The sequence below is a fragment of the Haliaeetus albicilla genome, chromosome 11, assembly GCF_947461875.1.
Source record: "Haliaeetus albicilla chromosome 11, bHalAlb1.1, whole genome shotgun sequence".
Classification (NCBI taxonomy): Eukaryota; Metazoa; Chordata; class Aves; order Accipitriformes; family Accipitridae; genus Haliaeetus; species Haliaeetus albicilla.
In genome coordinates, this window is record NC_091493.1 from 13,059,095 (window position 1) to 13,073,714 (window position 14,620).

General features: G+C 37.6%; 1 protein-coding gene across 3 annotated transcripts in view; it reads left to right on the forward strand.

Annotated features, from left to right (window-relative positions):
• Positions 1 to 14,346, forward strand: part of RASGEF1A (RasGEF domain family member 1A) — a 175,068-nt gene extending 160,722 nt beyond the window's left edge. For all 3 annotated transcript variants that reach the window (XM_069796179.1, XM_069796176.1, XM_069796177.1), the window contains 10 exons: positions 1,109 to 1,246; positions 4,644 to 4,865; positions 5,157 to 5,231; positions 5,467 to 5,559; positions 7,305 to 7,407; positions 7,695 to 7,774; positions 8,423 to 8,614; positions 10,149 to 10,272; positions 10,535 to 10,607; positions 11,669 to 14,346. In XM_069796179.1, coding sequence (XP_069652280.1) covers positions 1,109 to 1,246; positions 4,644 to 4,865; positions 5,157 to 5,231; positions 5,467 to 5,559; positions 7,305 to 7,407; positions 7,695 to 7,774; positions 8,423 to 8,614; positions 10,149 to 10,272; positions 10,535 to 10,607; positions 11,669 to 11,693 — 1,125 coding nt within the window. In that variant the 3' untranslated portion in view covers positions 11,694 to 14,346. The remainder of the gene's footprint in view (positions 1 to 1,108; positions 1,247 to 4,643; positions 4,866 to 5,156; positions 5,232 to 5,466; positions 5,560 to 7,304; positions 7,408 to 7,694; positions 7,775 to 8,422; positions 8,615 to 10,148; positions 10,273 to 10,534; positions 10,608 to 11,668) is intronic.
• The last annotated feature ends 274 nt before the right edge of the window (positions 14,347 to 14,620 follow it).

Sequence of the window (14,620 nt, forward strand, 5' to 3'; positions counted from 1 at the left end):
TTGGCTTTGATTAAACAAACTGGGACATGCTATGATCAGATGATGTTTTGGCAGGAGTTCCTACCAATTCTTGGAAGACATTCTCTATTAGTCTTAAAAGAAAATACACCAATTTCCTGTAGTGACACTCACATGCTAAGTCACCTTCTGTAACCCCTAAGAAGCTGATGGAGAGTGCAATGAGAACAGGGCACTGTGTGTGGGGAGAAGGAACTGCAGCGTAGCGGGACTTCTGTAGCTTACACAAGTGGGGAGGTGAACACAAATGAAAACTTCCTCTTTCCTCAGTGCATCACAAGTTGGGTGGGAGGATAAATATAACCTGAATTAAGTTTTGATTCTTCTTGTTCATTAAAAGTGTTCTTAGCACTCTCACTCCCAATTTTACAAGTGCTCCCTTGGATTTACTGATGCTGCTCTCTGTTGCTACGACAGTAGAGTAATTGGCATCCAATTCAGGTTTAACTGATGAAAAGCCTTAGAAGATTCATAGGTAACAGAAGAACTTAGAAAATAGCTCTCCCTCCCCTTTCTGTGGTTGATAGCTTTTTGAGTAAGATCCAATACTTTTTATTTACAAAGTCCATTTTGTTTTAGATGTCATGGAGAGAACACACACATCTTTCCTGTCATTCACTTATCTCAATATACAGCTTAATCTGGAGGGTCTGATAAATTCTGCAGAACAAAAATGTCGTTGTGAATGCTTCTCATCAAAGATGCTTGGTAGAATGCTGCAGTTTATATGCATTTGAATTCAAACGCTAAGGTACTGCTGCCTCAGATAGCATAAATCGGCTTAAGTCCCATTGACTTCAGTCAAATAAGTCACTTAAACTATTCTGTCATCTTTCTAGCTTTACACAACTAACGTTTAAAATATCTTCAGTGTTTGGTAAGAGACGTTACCAAGCTATCATGAGAGCAGGCTAAATCATACTATTTAGGAATCTGGCTCACAGTTACATATGTTCTTTGTTATCCCCTTCAGCTTCTACTAATGCAAAGTATTTTCATGGGTGTCTTTAGTTTTATGTCAGCCGTCATCAGCTAATTTACTCTGCAGTCAGAAAGGTCTGTGGTCAGTAATCAACTCGTTTCTTTCTAGGCAAAGCTAAAATCCTTCGCTGCCAAAATCATTCAGCTCCTGAAGGAATGGACTGAAACTTTCCCCTACGATTTCCAAGATGAAAAATCCATGAAAGAGTTGAAGGAGATTGCTCACAGGATCACGCAATGTGATGAGGTAGGGGTGAGGGGGGAGAAAAAGCATTAAATGGTAAAGCAGTATTTGTCAACCTTTATATATAGCTTATCGTATTATATACAAACTCTTGCTCCTGCATGCAGTATTTTCTAAATGGACTACAGCAGCAGTTGCTGTCAGTGTAACTGCAAGACACGGGCTGAGCAGTGAACTTAACAGTCCATTAGCAGAAACTGTCTATGTATAATCACCAAGTGTAAGAGGAAGAGACAAAATAGTCACAAATGATGTGAAAAAGGGATGTGGTGCAGAAAGAGAAAGGAAAGAACAGTGACTATAATGGCACAATGTAGTTAACTTTCATCATGAATTATGTACCATCCTTTGTACTTTGTTACTACCCTGTACATGTAAGTCCCGCAAGATATATAACTAATTCTATCAAATGTACTCTTGCTCAAGGTGAACATGCTTATTGTTTAATAGTTTGTTCCTAGCTCCTAACAATAATCAGCAACTGTTTTGTTGCTATGTTTCAGGTGACATGCACAGTATTTCCACAGAGAAAGTTATATTTGAGCTCTGCTAGCTAGTCAATCACCAGTCTTAATAGCTCGGGAGTTTCTAGCCTATGATGAAAAGTCTTTTCTGAGATCTAGTTTTCTAAAGCAAATGGATAAAGCAAATTCAAATAAATAAAACAAGGGCTGTTAGTTTTCTGGGTTTTTTGTTTTGTTGATTATTGTTTGTTGGTTTTTTTTCCTCTCAACACTTCAAAGCCTACACTTCTTTCCCCATTGAGAAAGTCACTATAATTACCAATAGACAGAAGGAAGGATATAATCAAGAACTGCAAGGGAATTAATTGTAAAGTGTTTGTATGAATGTGAAGGCTTATTTCTGTAGAAGTAGAAGCTTCTTGTTTTTAAACCCACAACTTCAAGATATTTTTGAGAACAATTAGCAGGAAACAGGAAGACAATTGTATTATGTGTTTTTGTTGATTCAGGTACAGAGAAAATGAAGAACAACAGGTTTGACAGCACTTCATGAATCAGTGATAGGACACAATACAATTAGGTGTTACCAAGTTGCCAAAAGGAAGCATGTCAGTTTCGTTGCATCAGCAAAGCTGTTTACCTGGATGCTACTATGAAAATGTCAGTGCCTTAGTAGGAGGGGAAGAGGAAATAAGATTATAATAGGCCTTCTATTCCCTTTGTAGACAAGGGCAAAGAGGTGTGTGTTGGCAGAGATGCTACTGTGAAAGGGAACTTGGCAGAGGTTTTATTTAGCGTCTGTATCTTAGTGTTTAATTTGTCTATTTGAACTAGAAAGAAGTTGTGGCCTTTCTTTCTCTTCCCCTTCCCTCCCACTCTGTTATGTATGAATAAATTGTCATCTGAGAAAACCACGTCTTTGTGGAGTGGCTCAGTGCTCTGGTCTCTGAGGCATCTGATGACATCCATTAATTACAGCATCACCATATTTATCCCCTTAACAAGGCTACAAGTCAAGTTTGATCAGCAAAGAGCTATGCCACATCTGACCCCTAGGAAACATAATTTGACACTGACAAAAAGCAGCTCTTGCTCTCAGTGTTGTTACCACAACAAACTACCAATATTGTGCTTCAGCAAGGGATTATGGTAATGGCTTGGGGTTTTATTTTGTATTTTAAAGCTTTTCCAAATCCCCGTAGGACACTATACTCCATACATAGGTTAGAAAGTCAACTGAAAACTCACACAAAGCTGTCAGGTGCTTGTCCTAGTGCTATCGGACAGCACACCAAATAACTACAGCCAGGGTTGCGCCCCAAATGAAGTACAAATGTCTTGCTTGAACTCAAAAGAAGGACAAATTATTATACACTCATTGACTTATTTTCCAAACTTGTAAGAAAACACACAGTAAGACTAGCAATGAAAAGAAACTGCTAAAACTCTAAGGGCATTTGTCTAGTATTAAGATGCTAATAAATTCACAATAGCTTAATTAAGCCATAGTTTTTCATGTCACTGCGGTTTTTGTTCACTTTCACATAATACCTGTGATACTTTCACCTGCCTTCAAGTTTGATTCTCTATGATCCATATCCAGAAAGTCTGCTTCCTCCCAGCCACATGGGTAAGTCAGGCATAGCAGCTGAAGTCAAATGATTTCTAATAGGAAGCTCAGCATACCAGGGAGCAGAATTAGCGCTTTATTTTAGTCCCCCACGATGCTCCCTTGGCATTTCTGAACACTTGTAGCACAATATCAGAAATGGCTCCAGCCAGCTGCTGTTGAGCGGTAAGCCAGTTGCCTCAAGATGAGCTACACTGCCTTCAGCTTTTCATTTGATTTCACTTGGGAGTCATATTATTGCCTTGTAAAGCAACATTCTGACACTATTATTGCTTAATTATAGCATGCAATATACAAGTATTCGGTAGTCATCGTCTCTCACATCTGCTACGTAATTTCAGTCATCACTGCACATTAGCGGCTTCTTTGAATGATCACAGATTCATTGCAGTTCTTTGTAGTGCACCCAGTTGCCTGGCAGAAACCAACACAGCATGTTGTAAACTAATGGTTAACCTTGTGGCTAACATCAAGAAAAATAATTTGCATGAAAGCAAGAGAACAATTGTGTAGGAAAGAGAAGGACTGTCTTCGGTAGAAGTAGTTTTTCCAGTAGCAGGAAGAACAGGGTCAGAGGACCTGGGTCATTTAAAACAGTAACAGGAGGGATAGAGGATTAGGAAAGTGATCAAGTTAGCTCTTCGGGGTTGATCTCAGAGAAATGTCTATAGGACACAAACAATCAATGGCAGAAAGAATTCAGCTTGCCTTTGTTGTCAAAACACTGAGCAGATAGATTATATTTCTGTGGCTTTACCAGTATGTATCCTTATAGAGCCTACATTTAAAATCTGTACCTGATGAACAGAAAGGCATTTTAGTTATCCAAGAACATAATGTATACTGTGCTCTTACCTAAATCTTTGGATGCTATAGTTGTTCAAAGCCAAGCCATGATATTCTAGGGGTGTATTCCTGGACATGAAGTGAATTCCCTGGATTCTGCCTGGGCTAGATAGACCTGATCATAGTGGGTCTGATCAGAACAAGGAGGCAGCTTTTTGGCACTTGGTACACAGAGGATCCAAGATGCCTTCGAAATGGGGTACTAGCCAAAAACGGCCACAAGGAGCAGACCAGCCAAGCAAGTGGAACAGAGCTGAGAAGACAGGCAGGTATAACAATGTCGTTATGAAATTGTGTGGGCAGTTAGGACAAGCTCATTTGTCACAGGACAATCAGCTCAGGTAAGATGAAAGAAAAAAGGATAATAGGCATTTATTTTTCCCAGTCAGAAATTCTTTGGCAATCTGCATCTGCAAGAGCTAAAGGTTTTTAGCCGTCACTGTTTCTGCCTTTTGATTAGGAAAATGGAACAGTGAAAAAGATCATTAGCCAGATGACACAGAATCTCCTGATGGCCCTCTCTGCACGGAGCCAGTACCAGGAAATCAGAGAGAAATTCCGGCAACCTGTTACTGACAAAGGCACCATCCTCAAAACCAAGCCACAGTCAACTCAGAAGGACATCCTGAGTGTGTGCTGTGACCCTCTGATCTTGGCACAGCAGCTGACCTATATTGAACTGGTGAGACACTAATTTGTGTGAATTATTTTGTTTTCCATCTACTAAATATTAATATACTCATCAATACGAATTTTGCTATGGCTTCACTGAAAGCCTCCGATGTTTTAATCAAAAAATACCAAGTAATGAACAAGACCAATTAGGTACACCGATAGAAATACCTCACACATCAACACTGTGGGAAGATGAAAGTTACCAAAATGTTCTCCTAACTTTGGCTTTATTGATGCATTTTTCACTGAACTACCTGTTTGTCTGTACAGTGACAATCTCTCATCTCTCCAAACACAGGAAAGGGTGAGCAACATTTACCCAGAGGATCTGATGCAGATTGTCAGCCACATGGACTCCCTGGATAATCACAAGGTACGAGAAGGGGTATGGAGGGAAAAAGAAACAAAGAATAACCAGGGTAAAGAACCTCCATAATTCGAGTATACCCTGTGCAAGAAAGGCTGACATTTTCTAACCTTCTTTAAGCTCGTGCCTTAAAAAATATCCAACAAGATTTTATCAAGACATGAAAAGGAAGTTTATCCTTTGTTATGTTGACTTTACCATGAAACAGAATAGGATGAACATGTGGACTGTTCTCTTACAGTGCCGAGGTGATGTGACCAAAACATATAATTTGGAGGCCTATGACAATTGGTTCAATTGTCTCAGCATGCTGGTGGCTACAGAGATTTGTCGGGTAGGTATTTGTAGAAAACAAGATAGCAAAGCAATCCTGGCCTTAAGGACAAAAGGCAGACAGTGGCCTAATAGAGATTTGAACATTAGCAGTGCAATTAAAGATAATGGCATTACTCAAGCATTAAATTATTTGCATGCTTATATGATTAAGAGTTCATGGCTATGTTTGGCTTTGCATATATTCTCTAGTTTTGTGTAGCTTCTGTAGTAGCATTAGTCACGCAGCAAAACAGAACTTGTGTGGAGTTTGAGTTAGCTCTTCTGGATTTTTTTTTTTTTTTTAAATACATCCATAAATTCTCAAAGATACTCATCTTTAAATGCAGATTTACCAATAAACAGCTGTCCTTCCAATGCATTTAGATATCATTAGCACTGTCATATATTCATTTTTATACAAAAATCAGGAATAAACTTTCTTCATAAGTCTGGAAAGAAAGTAGACTACCAGAGAGGTTAAAAAAAAAACAAAGAGAGGGAGAATAGCCTTATTAGAGATTAAAGTAACTTCTGTCACATAATAAGCAAAGAAATGGAAGGTATACTGCCCCAGAAATGCCCTTTCCCCCCCAACCCCATGTGTATTCTCTGTCTTTTTAGATTCCTATTAATATGCACCAATTCTACCAAATGGGAATTTTTCTCTGCATTCTTGCTTGGTCAGTAGCCCTTCTGTGGAAATCCAGATGCCTAGTGCAGTTTCATGAAGTCCGATGCATTGATCCTAATCTCTTAAGATTCCTGCTCTCACAGAAACTTATTACAAAACCATACCAAGACATCTTCCAGAGCTGGCTGGTATGGCTAATACATTTAGTAAACCAGTCAAACAAAAGGTTTTAGCATACCAAGGGATAAGCCAAGCCATTGACTACTGAACCATTTTCTTTTGATATGGCACAGAAACTGAAGTATTTAGGTAAGAGGGTTTTTAGAAAAAGGGAATTCCCTGGTGAAGTAGCCTGCAGTCGCCACTCAGGAGCTATTTTTGTATAAGCCAGACCAAGCTTCTAGATCTAAATATGGAAAGGATTTTGATGAATGAATGCAATCTAGGCAATAATACTAGCTTTAAAAAAAAAAATTAAAAATTGATGGCTTTTGGAAATGGAGTTTAGAGACAGTGCTATATATTAATTTTGCTTTGCCATTTATAAAAACATCTGCAAAGATGATGTTCAGCATCACTTGCTAGATCCTTTGCATGTGTGGGAATTTGTATATTTGATCATCATCACTACCTGCTCTCAAGAAGTTATTTAAGAGTATACACAGTAAAATGAGAAAATCGGGACATGGCAATTGTCCTCTCTCACATTCAGGTTATGTGCCCCTGATCTTAAGTCTGTCCACTGCCTTCCCCACTTCTTCAGAGGTTTAAATTTTTTGCATATATTCTTTCTGACAGCAGCTTCATGATATCTCTCTTTTCCTGTAACAGGAAATTGCTGACAGTGTCCAGCTTGTTTATACAAGATTCCCCAAGACATTGAACTTTATGTATAAACAAAAGTTTACACTCCCCCACAACTAGACAAATAACTGATAGTAGCACAAATACTTCTGCTATTTTATTGAAAATTAATCTTAACAAAATACCCTCAGGCCTGTATCGTCATAAGATTTAGCTGGACAAAGTTTTGAAATGTCTATTCAATCAACCTGTTACAATGCCTTTGACTGAACATCCCATCCAAAATTCAGGCCATCCCTTCCCTCTTAACGGATGTTAGTTTTTTTCAGGTTGTAAAGAAAAAGCAGCGTACAAGAATGGTGGAATTTTTCATTGATGTGGCAAGAGAATGCTTCAATATTGGAAACTTCAACTCAATGATGGCTATTATCTGTGAGTATCCTTAACAGATGACAAAAGGCACTCCATTTTACAATCTGACTGGCAAGACTATGCTCATACTTGCCCTACATGGGGTACCACACCAGCATGCACACTTCTACAGGGGCAGTATGTACCAGTGACAGATTAACGTATGGGTGGGTGAGCGTTAGCTACAACCTTTGTCAAGCTGAACTGCCTTCCAAAATGTGTGGTGCTGATACATAAACACAGTTAAGTTAGCCCTATATTTTTTCAACTCAGTTGTTTCTTTCTTTGTCTCTTCTCTCTCCATTCAGCTGGCATGAACTTGAGTCCTGTGGCACGGCTAAAGAAAACTTGGTCCAAGGTCAAAACAGCCAAATTTGATGTTTTAGAGGTATGTATAAAGTTTAGACTTTATATAGAAATCTACCAAATAGTTTCATCCAAACCTCTGCTGTGGAATTACTAAGTCAAAGGTCACAGAGGCACCTCTGTCAGTGGTCACCAGCATATAAACATTAGGCAGAACATTTCCTGATTTTTAGACTCCCTACTTGCCTGCAGAGAAAAGTGGCTGCAAGTTTTCTTTAGGTTATTTCTTCCTAGCATATTTTTTCCAATTTAACATCAAGGTAGTTTTCAGTCGAGTGAATGCTGTTTTGCTGCCCTTAAAACTAATTAGAGTACTCCATCTAGTGGAGAGCTGAATGAAAGCAAAACTTAATTGAAATTGTCATCAGAAAGATTGGTGACAGCAAGTTAGAATTTTGGGTTTTTTCCCCGATAGTTATTTATCATTTCCTTTCAGTCTTCCATTAACCACTGAAGCAAAGCATAGCAAAGCATGTAAAGCCAGTACAGAACCCTCCTTTCAAACAAGATTGAAGTTAGAAAAACCTGAATCCAGACCTAATTAGTATAAAGTACTCTATCAAGATAAAGTTTAAAAAGGGGCCCAATGAATTCATAAAGAATGAACTGTCTGATGGTTAGATCAAAGCTTTTTTACTTGACTGCCTTTTCCCCCCCCCCATAAAAACAGCATCACATGGATCCATCCAGCAACTTTTGTAATTACCGCACAGCCCTGCAAGGAGCAGCACAGCGATCCCAGACTGCCAACAGCAATCGAGAGAAAATAGTCATCCCAGTTTTCAACCTGTTTATTAAAGATATCTACTTTCTGCACAAAATACATACGAACCGCTTGCCCAATGGGCAGATAAACTTCAAGGTAGGACTTTGCTATTATGGAAACTGTAATGCTTGTTAAACATTGTACATTACAAATGTTTGCCAGTTTTGAACTTCTAGCTTGTTATATTACCAATTTCTTCAGCACTGCTGTGATCTAGACATAAAGCAGTATCGTTTTCTAGGGGAAATGATTTCAAATTTCTGTGAAAGCTAGTGCTTGCAGTTGCCATGTTTATATAACATATCCAGCAGACCCACAATTGCATATACAGAACAGAATCCATAAAAGTGCTGGAATGCAATTGCTTTCAGTTAAAAGATTAGTTTTAAAATGTACTGAAATAGAGATTATTTTTTGTTAGTTTTACATGAAATGGGACAGATGCACTGCAAAACATACAATTCACATAAGCACAACTGATTGGAATAATATTAATTTGTTACCAAAACTGATGCACAAAAAAGTTGAAAAGAAAATAAGAATTTCAGAAGCCAAACCTCCAGCATTAAAAATTACTTAAGTAATACAGAAATAGTCTAATGTTAGCTAATTGGAAAGGGAAGTTTCTTCAAGGAACATTGTACTCATGCAACACTTAAAAATAAAGGAAAGCACTTGAAATCAAGAAGCCTAAGAATTTTAGTGTACCACGTATGATGGCTGCTCCTCAGCCTTGCACCCTGCCTTACGTTTAAAAGCGATTGGGAGAAGTGGAAGGCAGTAAAGAATGGAAAGTAAGCTTTTCTGTGGCAGCAAGCCATCATATCTGTCTGACCAAATTGTAATAGGTAACTTCACCCTAAATCATCAGCATTAGCTGATTTAACCTCATCAGGTTAGCTAGCTATTAACACTACACACAACCGGCAAATGGTATTTAGCAGGTCTTCAAGGGATTTTCTACAGCTTTTGGAGTCTCTCTCCCTGACTGATAAACATACGTGTCCAAAAGACCACAGCCTGTCAAAAGTACTTTTGAAGTTTTTTGCCATTATTAAGGCTGGATAAGGGGAGGGTGGCACACAGAACATACAAGACAAACCCTAAGCAATTATGCATGCCTTAAAATCCTAGGAAGGAAAGGATATCTATAGTTTCTATATGTTATTTTGATTATTTCTTAAATTTAAGAAGTGCTTTATAAAAAAATCAGATATGTCACATTTCATTTAGGTTGAAAGTTGCAAATGTAAAAAGTAAATAAAAACTATTTACTGACCAGTTCCACTCGCAGGCTAATTTAGAGATACAACACAGAAAACAGGCCAATAGCACTTTATTATATATGAAAAGGTTGATGATTAAAAGAATTGAATGCAAAAGACCAAGTAGTTAGCAGGGATACACTGTTCTAAACTTGAGAGGCTAATGACTGATGAGGAACTAGAAGCAAGAGGGGGAGATGAAGGGAGAAGTAAGAAGAAAGGATAACAAGGAAGAAGACTAAGGGATAAGAGAAGAGGTATGAATAAGAACAAGACTGAGAGGCTCCAAAATTGAAACAAAACAACTAACATTTGAAAGAAAAAGAATATTATTAAAATCATATTTGTTTAACTACCTCATGCAGAAATTCTGGGAAATTTCAAGACAGATTCATGATTTCCTGACATGGAAGCAGGTTGAGTGCCCTTTTGAAAAAGACAAGAAGATCCAGAGCTATCTACTCACAGCACCCATTTATAGTGAAGAAGGTAAAATCCTTTACTGAATATTATAGTGAGTCCTCCTACTTGTTGAAATGCAGACAGAATATGCAGAAAAATTAACATGCAAAAAAATATTTGATAAGTATGTATCATCACTTCCATATTGGCTTCTGTTGAGAATAAATGTCATTATGAAGTCTGCTAAGTTACACCCACTATATTGTAACTTTGGGGGTTTGTTGGTTCACCCCCCACCCTCCCCAGTTAAAGAACCCATATATCTGATTGTTCTTACTTTATTTACTAGCTCTGTTCATTGCATCCTTTGAAAGTGAAGGTCCAGAAAACCACATGGAAAAAGACAGCTGGAAAACACTCAGGTATTAAACTTCTTCAGAATATGAGTCTTTTTGTAGACCTACACAGGCATGCGATTATCAGCTTCCTCCCTCCTATTTGCATACACAGCTTAAGACCATTTTGCCCCAAATATAATTATTTTTTCCTCATAATTCAAATCTGAAAAAATTCAATAGGGCTTGGATTTTGATACAGCTTTTCCAGCCAGATCAGTTCAGGCAGCAAGATCACTGCTGGGACTACGAAAGAATATGCTTCGTTTAGGCTATCAAATACAGTAAAAGAATCTACATTTGTGGCAGTTTTCAGACATGCTTTTCTCAGGGGAACAAATATACAGAGACACCAAAAGGTGCTATCATTTATCATACCTACACACTTACAAATCTTATAAAAGGATGAAATTTTACATGAATACTCTAATTTTCAGCCTACTCTTAAGGGAGAAAGTCTCAATGACTCCTCCCTCCCTCTGAGAGGGGGAAGCACCTCTTCCATGTACATAAGATCAGTTAATTTAGATGAGATTTCTTCTAATACCAAGGGCAAGGCAGAAAGAGAGATTTAGACCTTTGTAAATATGTTAAACATTTAGATTTGACATATCTGTACCAGATAAAGAATGAATGAAGCCGCCTATTTATCCTGAGCCGCAGTTGAGCTACATTATGACTGTATTGTCCTAGACAAGACACTGTTTCCCATTGATCCCACTGTTTTATAGGAAGTCCACGTAAGCTTTTCACTTGTGACACCCATGCAATACACCTTGCATTCAAATCTGATGCTGTTCAGCAAGCGATAGTTTAGGATGACAGAAGAACATATGTTATTTGCCCAAGAGCATCTTAAGGGCCTGAAGTAATGTTACGAAAGTTACATTTTTGTTTAAATTAAAGTCAGCATCTTTATTGGAATTCATAGATGTATTCCAGTTTATAGCAGTTGAAAATCTATCCCTTGAAGAAAGGCTTCCAGCTAACGATGCAAGATAGATCTATTGCCAACCTTTACCAAAACTGTAAAACTTTTTGTCATGATAGAAGAGATGATTTTATTTTTTTACTACTACTTCTTCTAGGACAACTCTGCTTAATAGAGCCTGAGATTTTTGGATCTGATCTGCAGACTTTGAAGCACATCGAATGAACATGTTTTTACAGCGTGAAAGACTTGGACTGAGCTAAGAAAGACCTCACTGGCTGAGGTCTGTTTTGTATATACAGTAACTTTTATGAAATAAAATGTGGTAAATATTTCACATGTCAACCTTAAGGCACTTAAGTGAAGGGTTTTGGTTTTTTATTTTAAATATAAGGGCAGGGCCCTGTTCTCAGAGATGAAATGTATCATGGGAGATGGTATCCCTGGGGAGATCTTATTCTATCAGCATCTAAATTTTTATTTTTTATTACTTCCACCAGAATAAATAAAAATGAAAACACACATCCCAACTTAAGCCAGTGTTCAGGTTAAATACTCCATTGGACCAGTATCTTACAGAACACTCAACATGTCTCTCTAGCTTTGAAGTGAAGGGTCTCTTTCAAATCAGTGATACCACTCACATGTGTTAGTGTTTGTAGAGTCAAGGCCTTAGACATCTGCAGTAAGCATGTTCCTCTCCTACATCAGAAAATAGTGCCTTACAAGGTACACTAAACGATATCAGTACCTTCTATTACGCTGGACTGGAAGTAAAGAAAATAAAAATATGGATGTCTCGAAACCAGCTACAATGTACTTTTTAAATAAAATGGAGAATATGGCACACGAAGTAGAGTATACCTGCCTGTAACATTGATGGTGCAGCAAACATATTTTTGTTACATGATTTAAAAGAGGTAAGATGGGGTAACTGCTGGGGGGGATGCGCGTTTGTGTGTGAGTATGTGTGCGTGCATGTGTGAAGATGCACACGTGTCTAAGTTTTAAGATTTCTGGGAACTATCCTTTAAATTCTGGCTGTCAGAATAGTTTGTGTTTTCCTTTTTAAAAATCAGGGATTTTTTTTGTTTTGTTTAAGAGAAGGATATCTAACCTAGATTATCTCTGCAAAATAGGCTCAATATTTTTTTTCAAAACAGTTCTTGGAAAATAAAAATCATACATGAGCTAGGGAGAGGGAAGTAAACTCAGATGTCCAATTTGAAGTTAAGGCTAAAATTTCCAAAGAAGCTTAAGAAGAGTTCATCACCACTGAACCGGTTATTTAATTCCCTTGGTTCCTTTGAAAATGCTTGTCTGCACTTAGAAACAATTAAAGCAAAGACCAACTTATGATATAAGCTTTTTCAAATATTTTGCAAGCCATGATTAACTGTGGGCCAGAACCCATTGAAATATAAGGGAAAACACTGTAAGAAATTGGTCAAACTTCTGAACTCGGGCCAGTACCAAAATTAGAACTGATCTGTAAACCTGCTAATGCTTACCATTTCTAATTTCTCCTTTTAGTCTTGAGTTTAGACCTAATTTGGCTATCCAAGTGAGCACCTGAGGAGCCTACGTAAAGATTCAAGGTATTCATTTCTAGGAAAAAATATACAGTTCAGGACTTGCTTTCTCACCCGATATCTGAATTAAGAAAAAAAAAAAAAGGCTCAGATTAAAATCTGTTTTGTCTAATGAACAAATTATTACCCATGAATATCTACTGTCCTTTCCAGTAATTGTTCTTTTAAGGCTTAAGGCCTGGATATTCGTAAAGACGATGACTTCAGCCAGACAATTAGATTTTTTTTGTTTTTTTTTTTTAAACAAGGCCCTCTAGAGTTTACAGTGATTATAGCCTCCCTCATAGAGCCTCACAGAGGACTTCTGCACAAGCTTCTTTAAAAATTATCAACTCCAAGTAGATGAGTTTTATCTTACTCTGCCTTCTACTGAAGAAGGGGCAAGACTTGCTGGACCCAGGGTCTGGTTTATTCCAGTCCAGTAGACTCTTCTTGCTGAGTGCCTACAACCAAGAGCAGTGCCACTGTTTCATGTAGCATCTGCAATCACTTAGTAGAAATTATTTGCTGTATTGGCCCTGTAGTACAGTGAAAAATTAAAGAGCCTTCCCTCTCTCCCTGTTCCACTCCCCCCTTGACAAATACTTAAAATTAGAAGAGTAGGTTGAGGTAAGGAAGGGAGATAAATCAACATTTTGCTATTCTCATAGCATTGACATCAAAGAGAAACAAAAGCAAGTCATGCCACGAAGAAAGAAGTAGAATACTGTTAACAGTAACAGCCCAGAAAAGGGGAAGGGATAATTCTTATGATCTGCTGCTATTTTTCCTGTGCTGAAGTACTGACCTTCAGCCCTGGATTAGAGTAAGAATATTTATACTGTATTATTACAGTGTTTTGCACTTTCAGAGATGTTCTAGCTAGTAACATTGTCAGACACTATAAGAGGGATTGTATATCAGCTTTGTTTATGTAATTGAAATTCAAAAGGGATGCTTAAAATTTAAGAAAAAATATATATTTGAAATGCAATTTTAAAACACTTTCTGTAAATGTATAAAAAAAGCTTTCACATGAATGTGCACTTCACTGGTCAATCAGTTCTAGTATATACTTGAAATCAATGCAGTATCCACATCGGTTCCTTTTTATTTTTCCTCCCTCAGTTTGATACATTCCTTAAATACTGTGTTTTGCTATTCTGAGCTGAAATGCTAAATATAAAGCTGTACCATAAAGCAGGATATTCCGTGTTTGACTGGATGTGCTTGCATTAATAAAAAAAAACTTGCTTCAACCAGGCTTAACTTTTTCCATGTTTATTTTTCACTTGCAAACGGATCAAGACACAAACGAGCGGCTGAACGAGGTGAACCAACTGTGGAAGGCAATACAGTTGCTATGAATCAACAGGTTACTTTCTGACTTAAAAAGATACATTATGAAATATTTAAATATCTTTCAACAAAAGGCAAGAGCAACACTAAGCCAACAATATGCTGCTACTTCTAATGTGCTCTCTGTAATAGTATTTTATGGGTTTGATACAGTGTCTCTGCCAGGGAACATATTCATT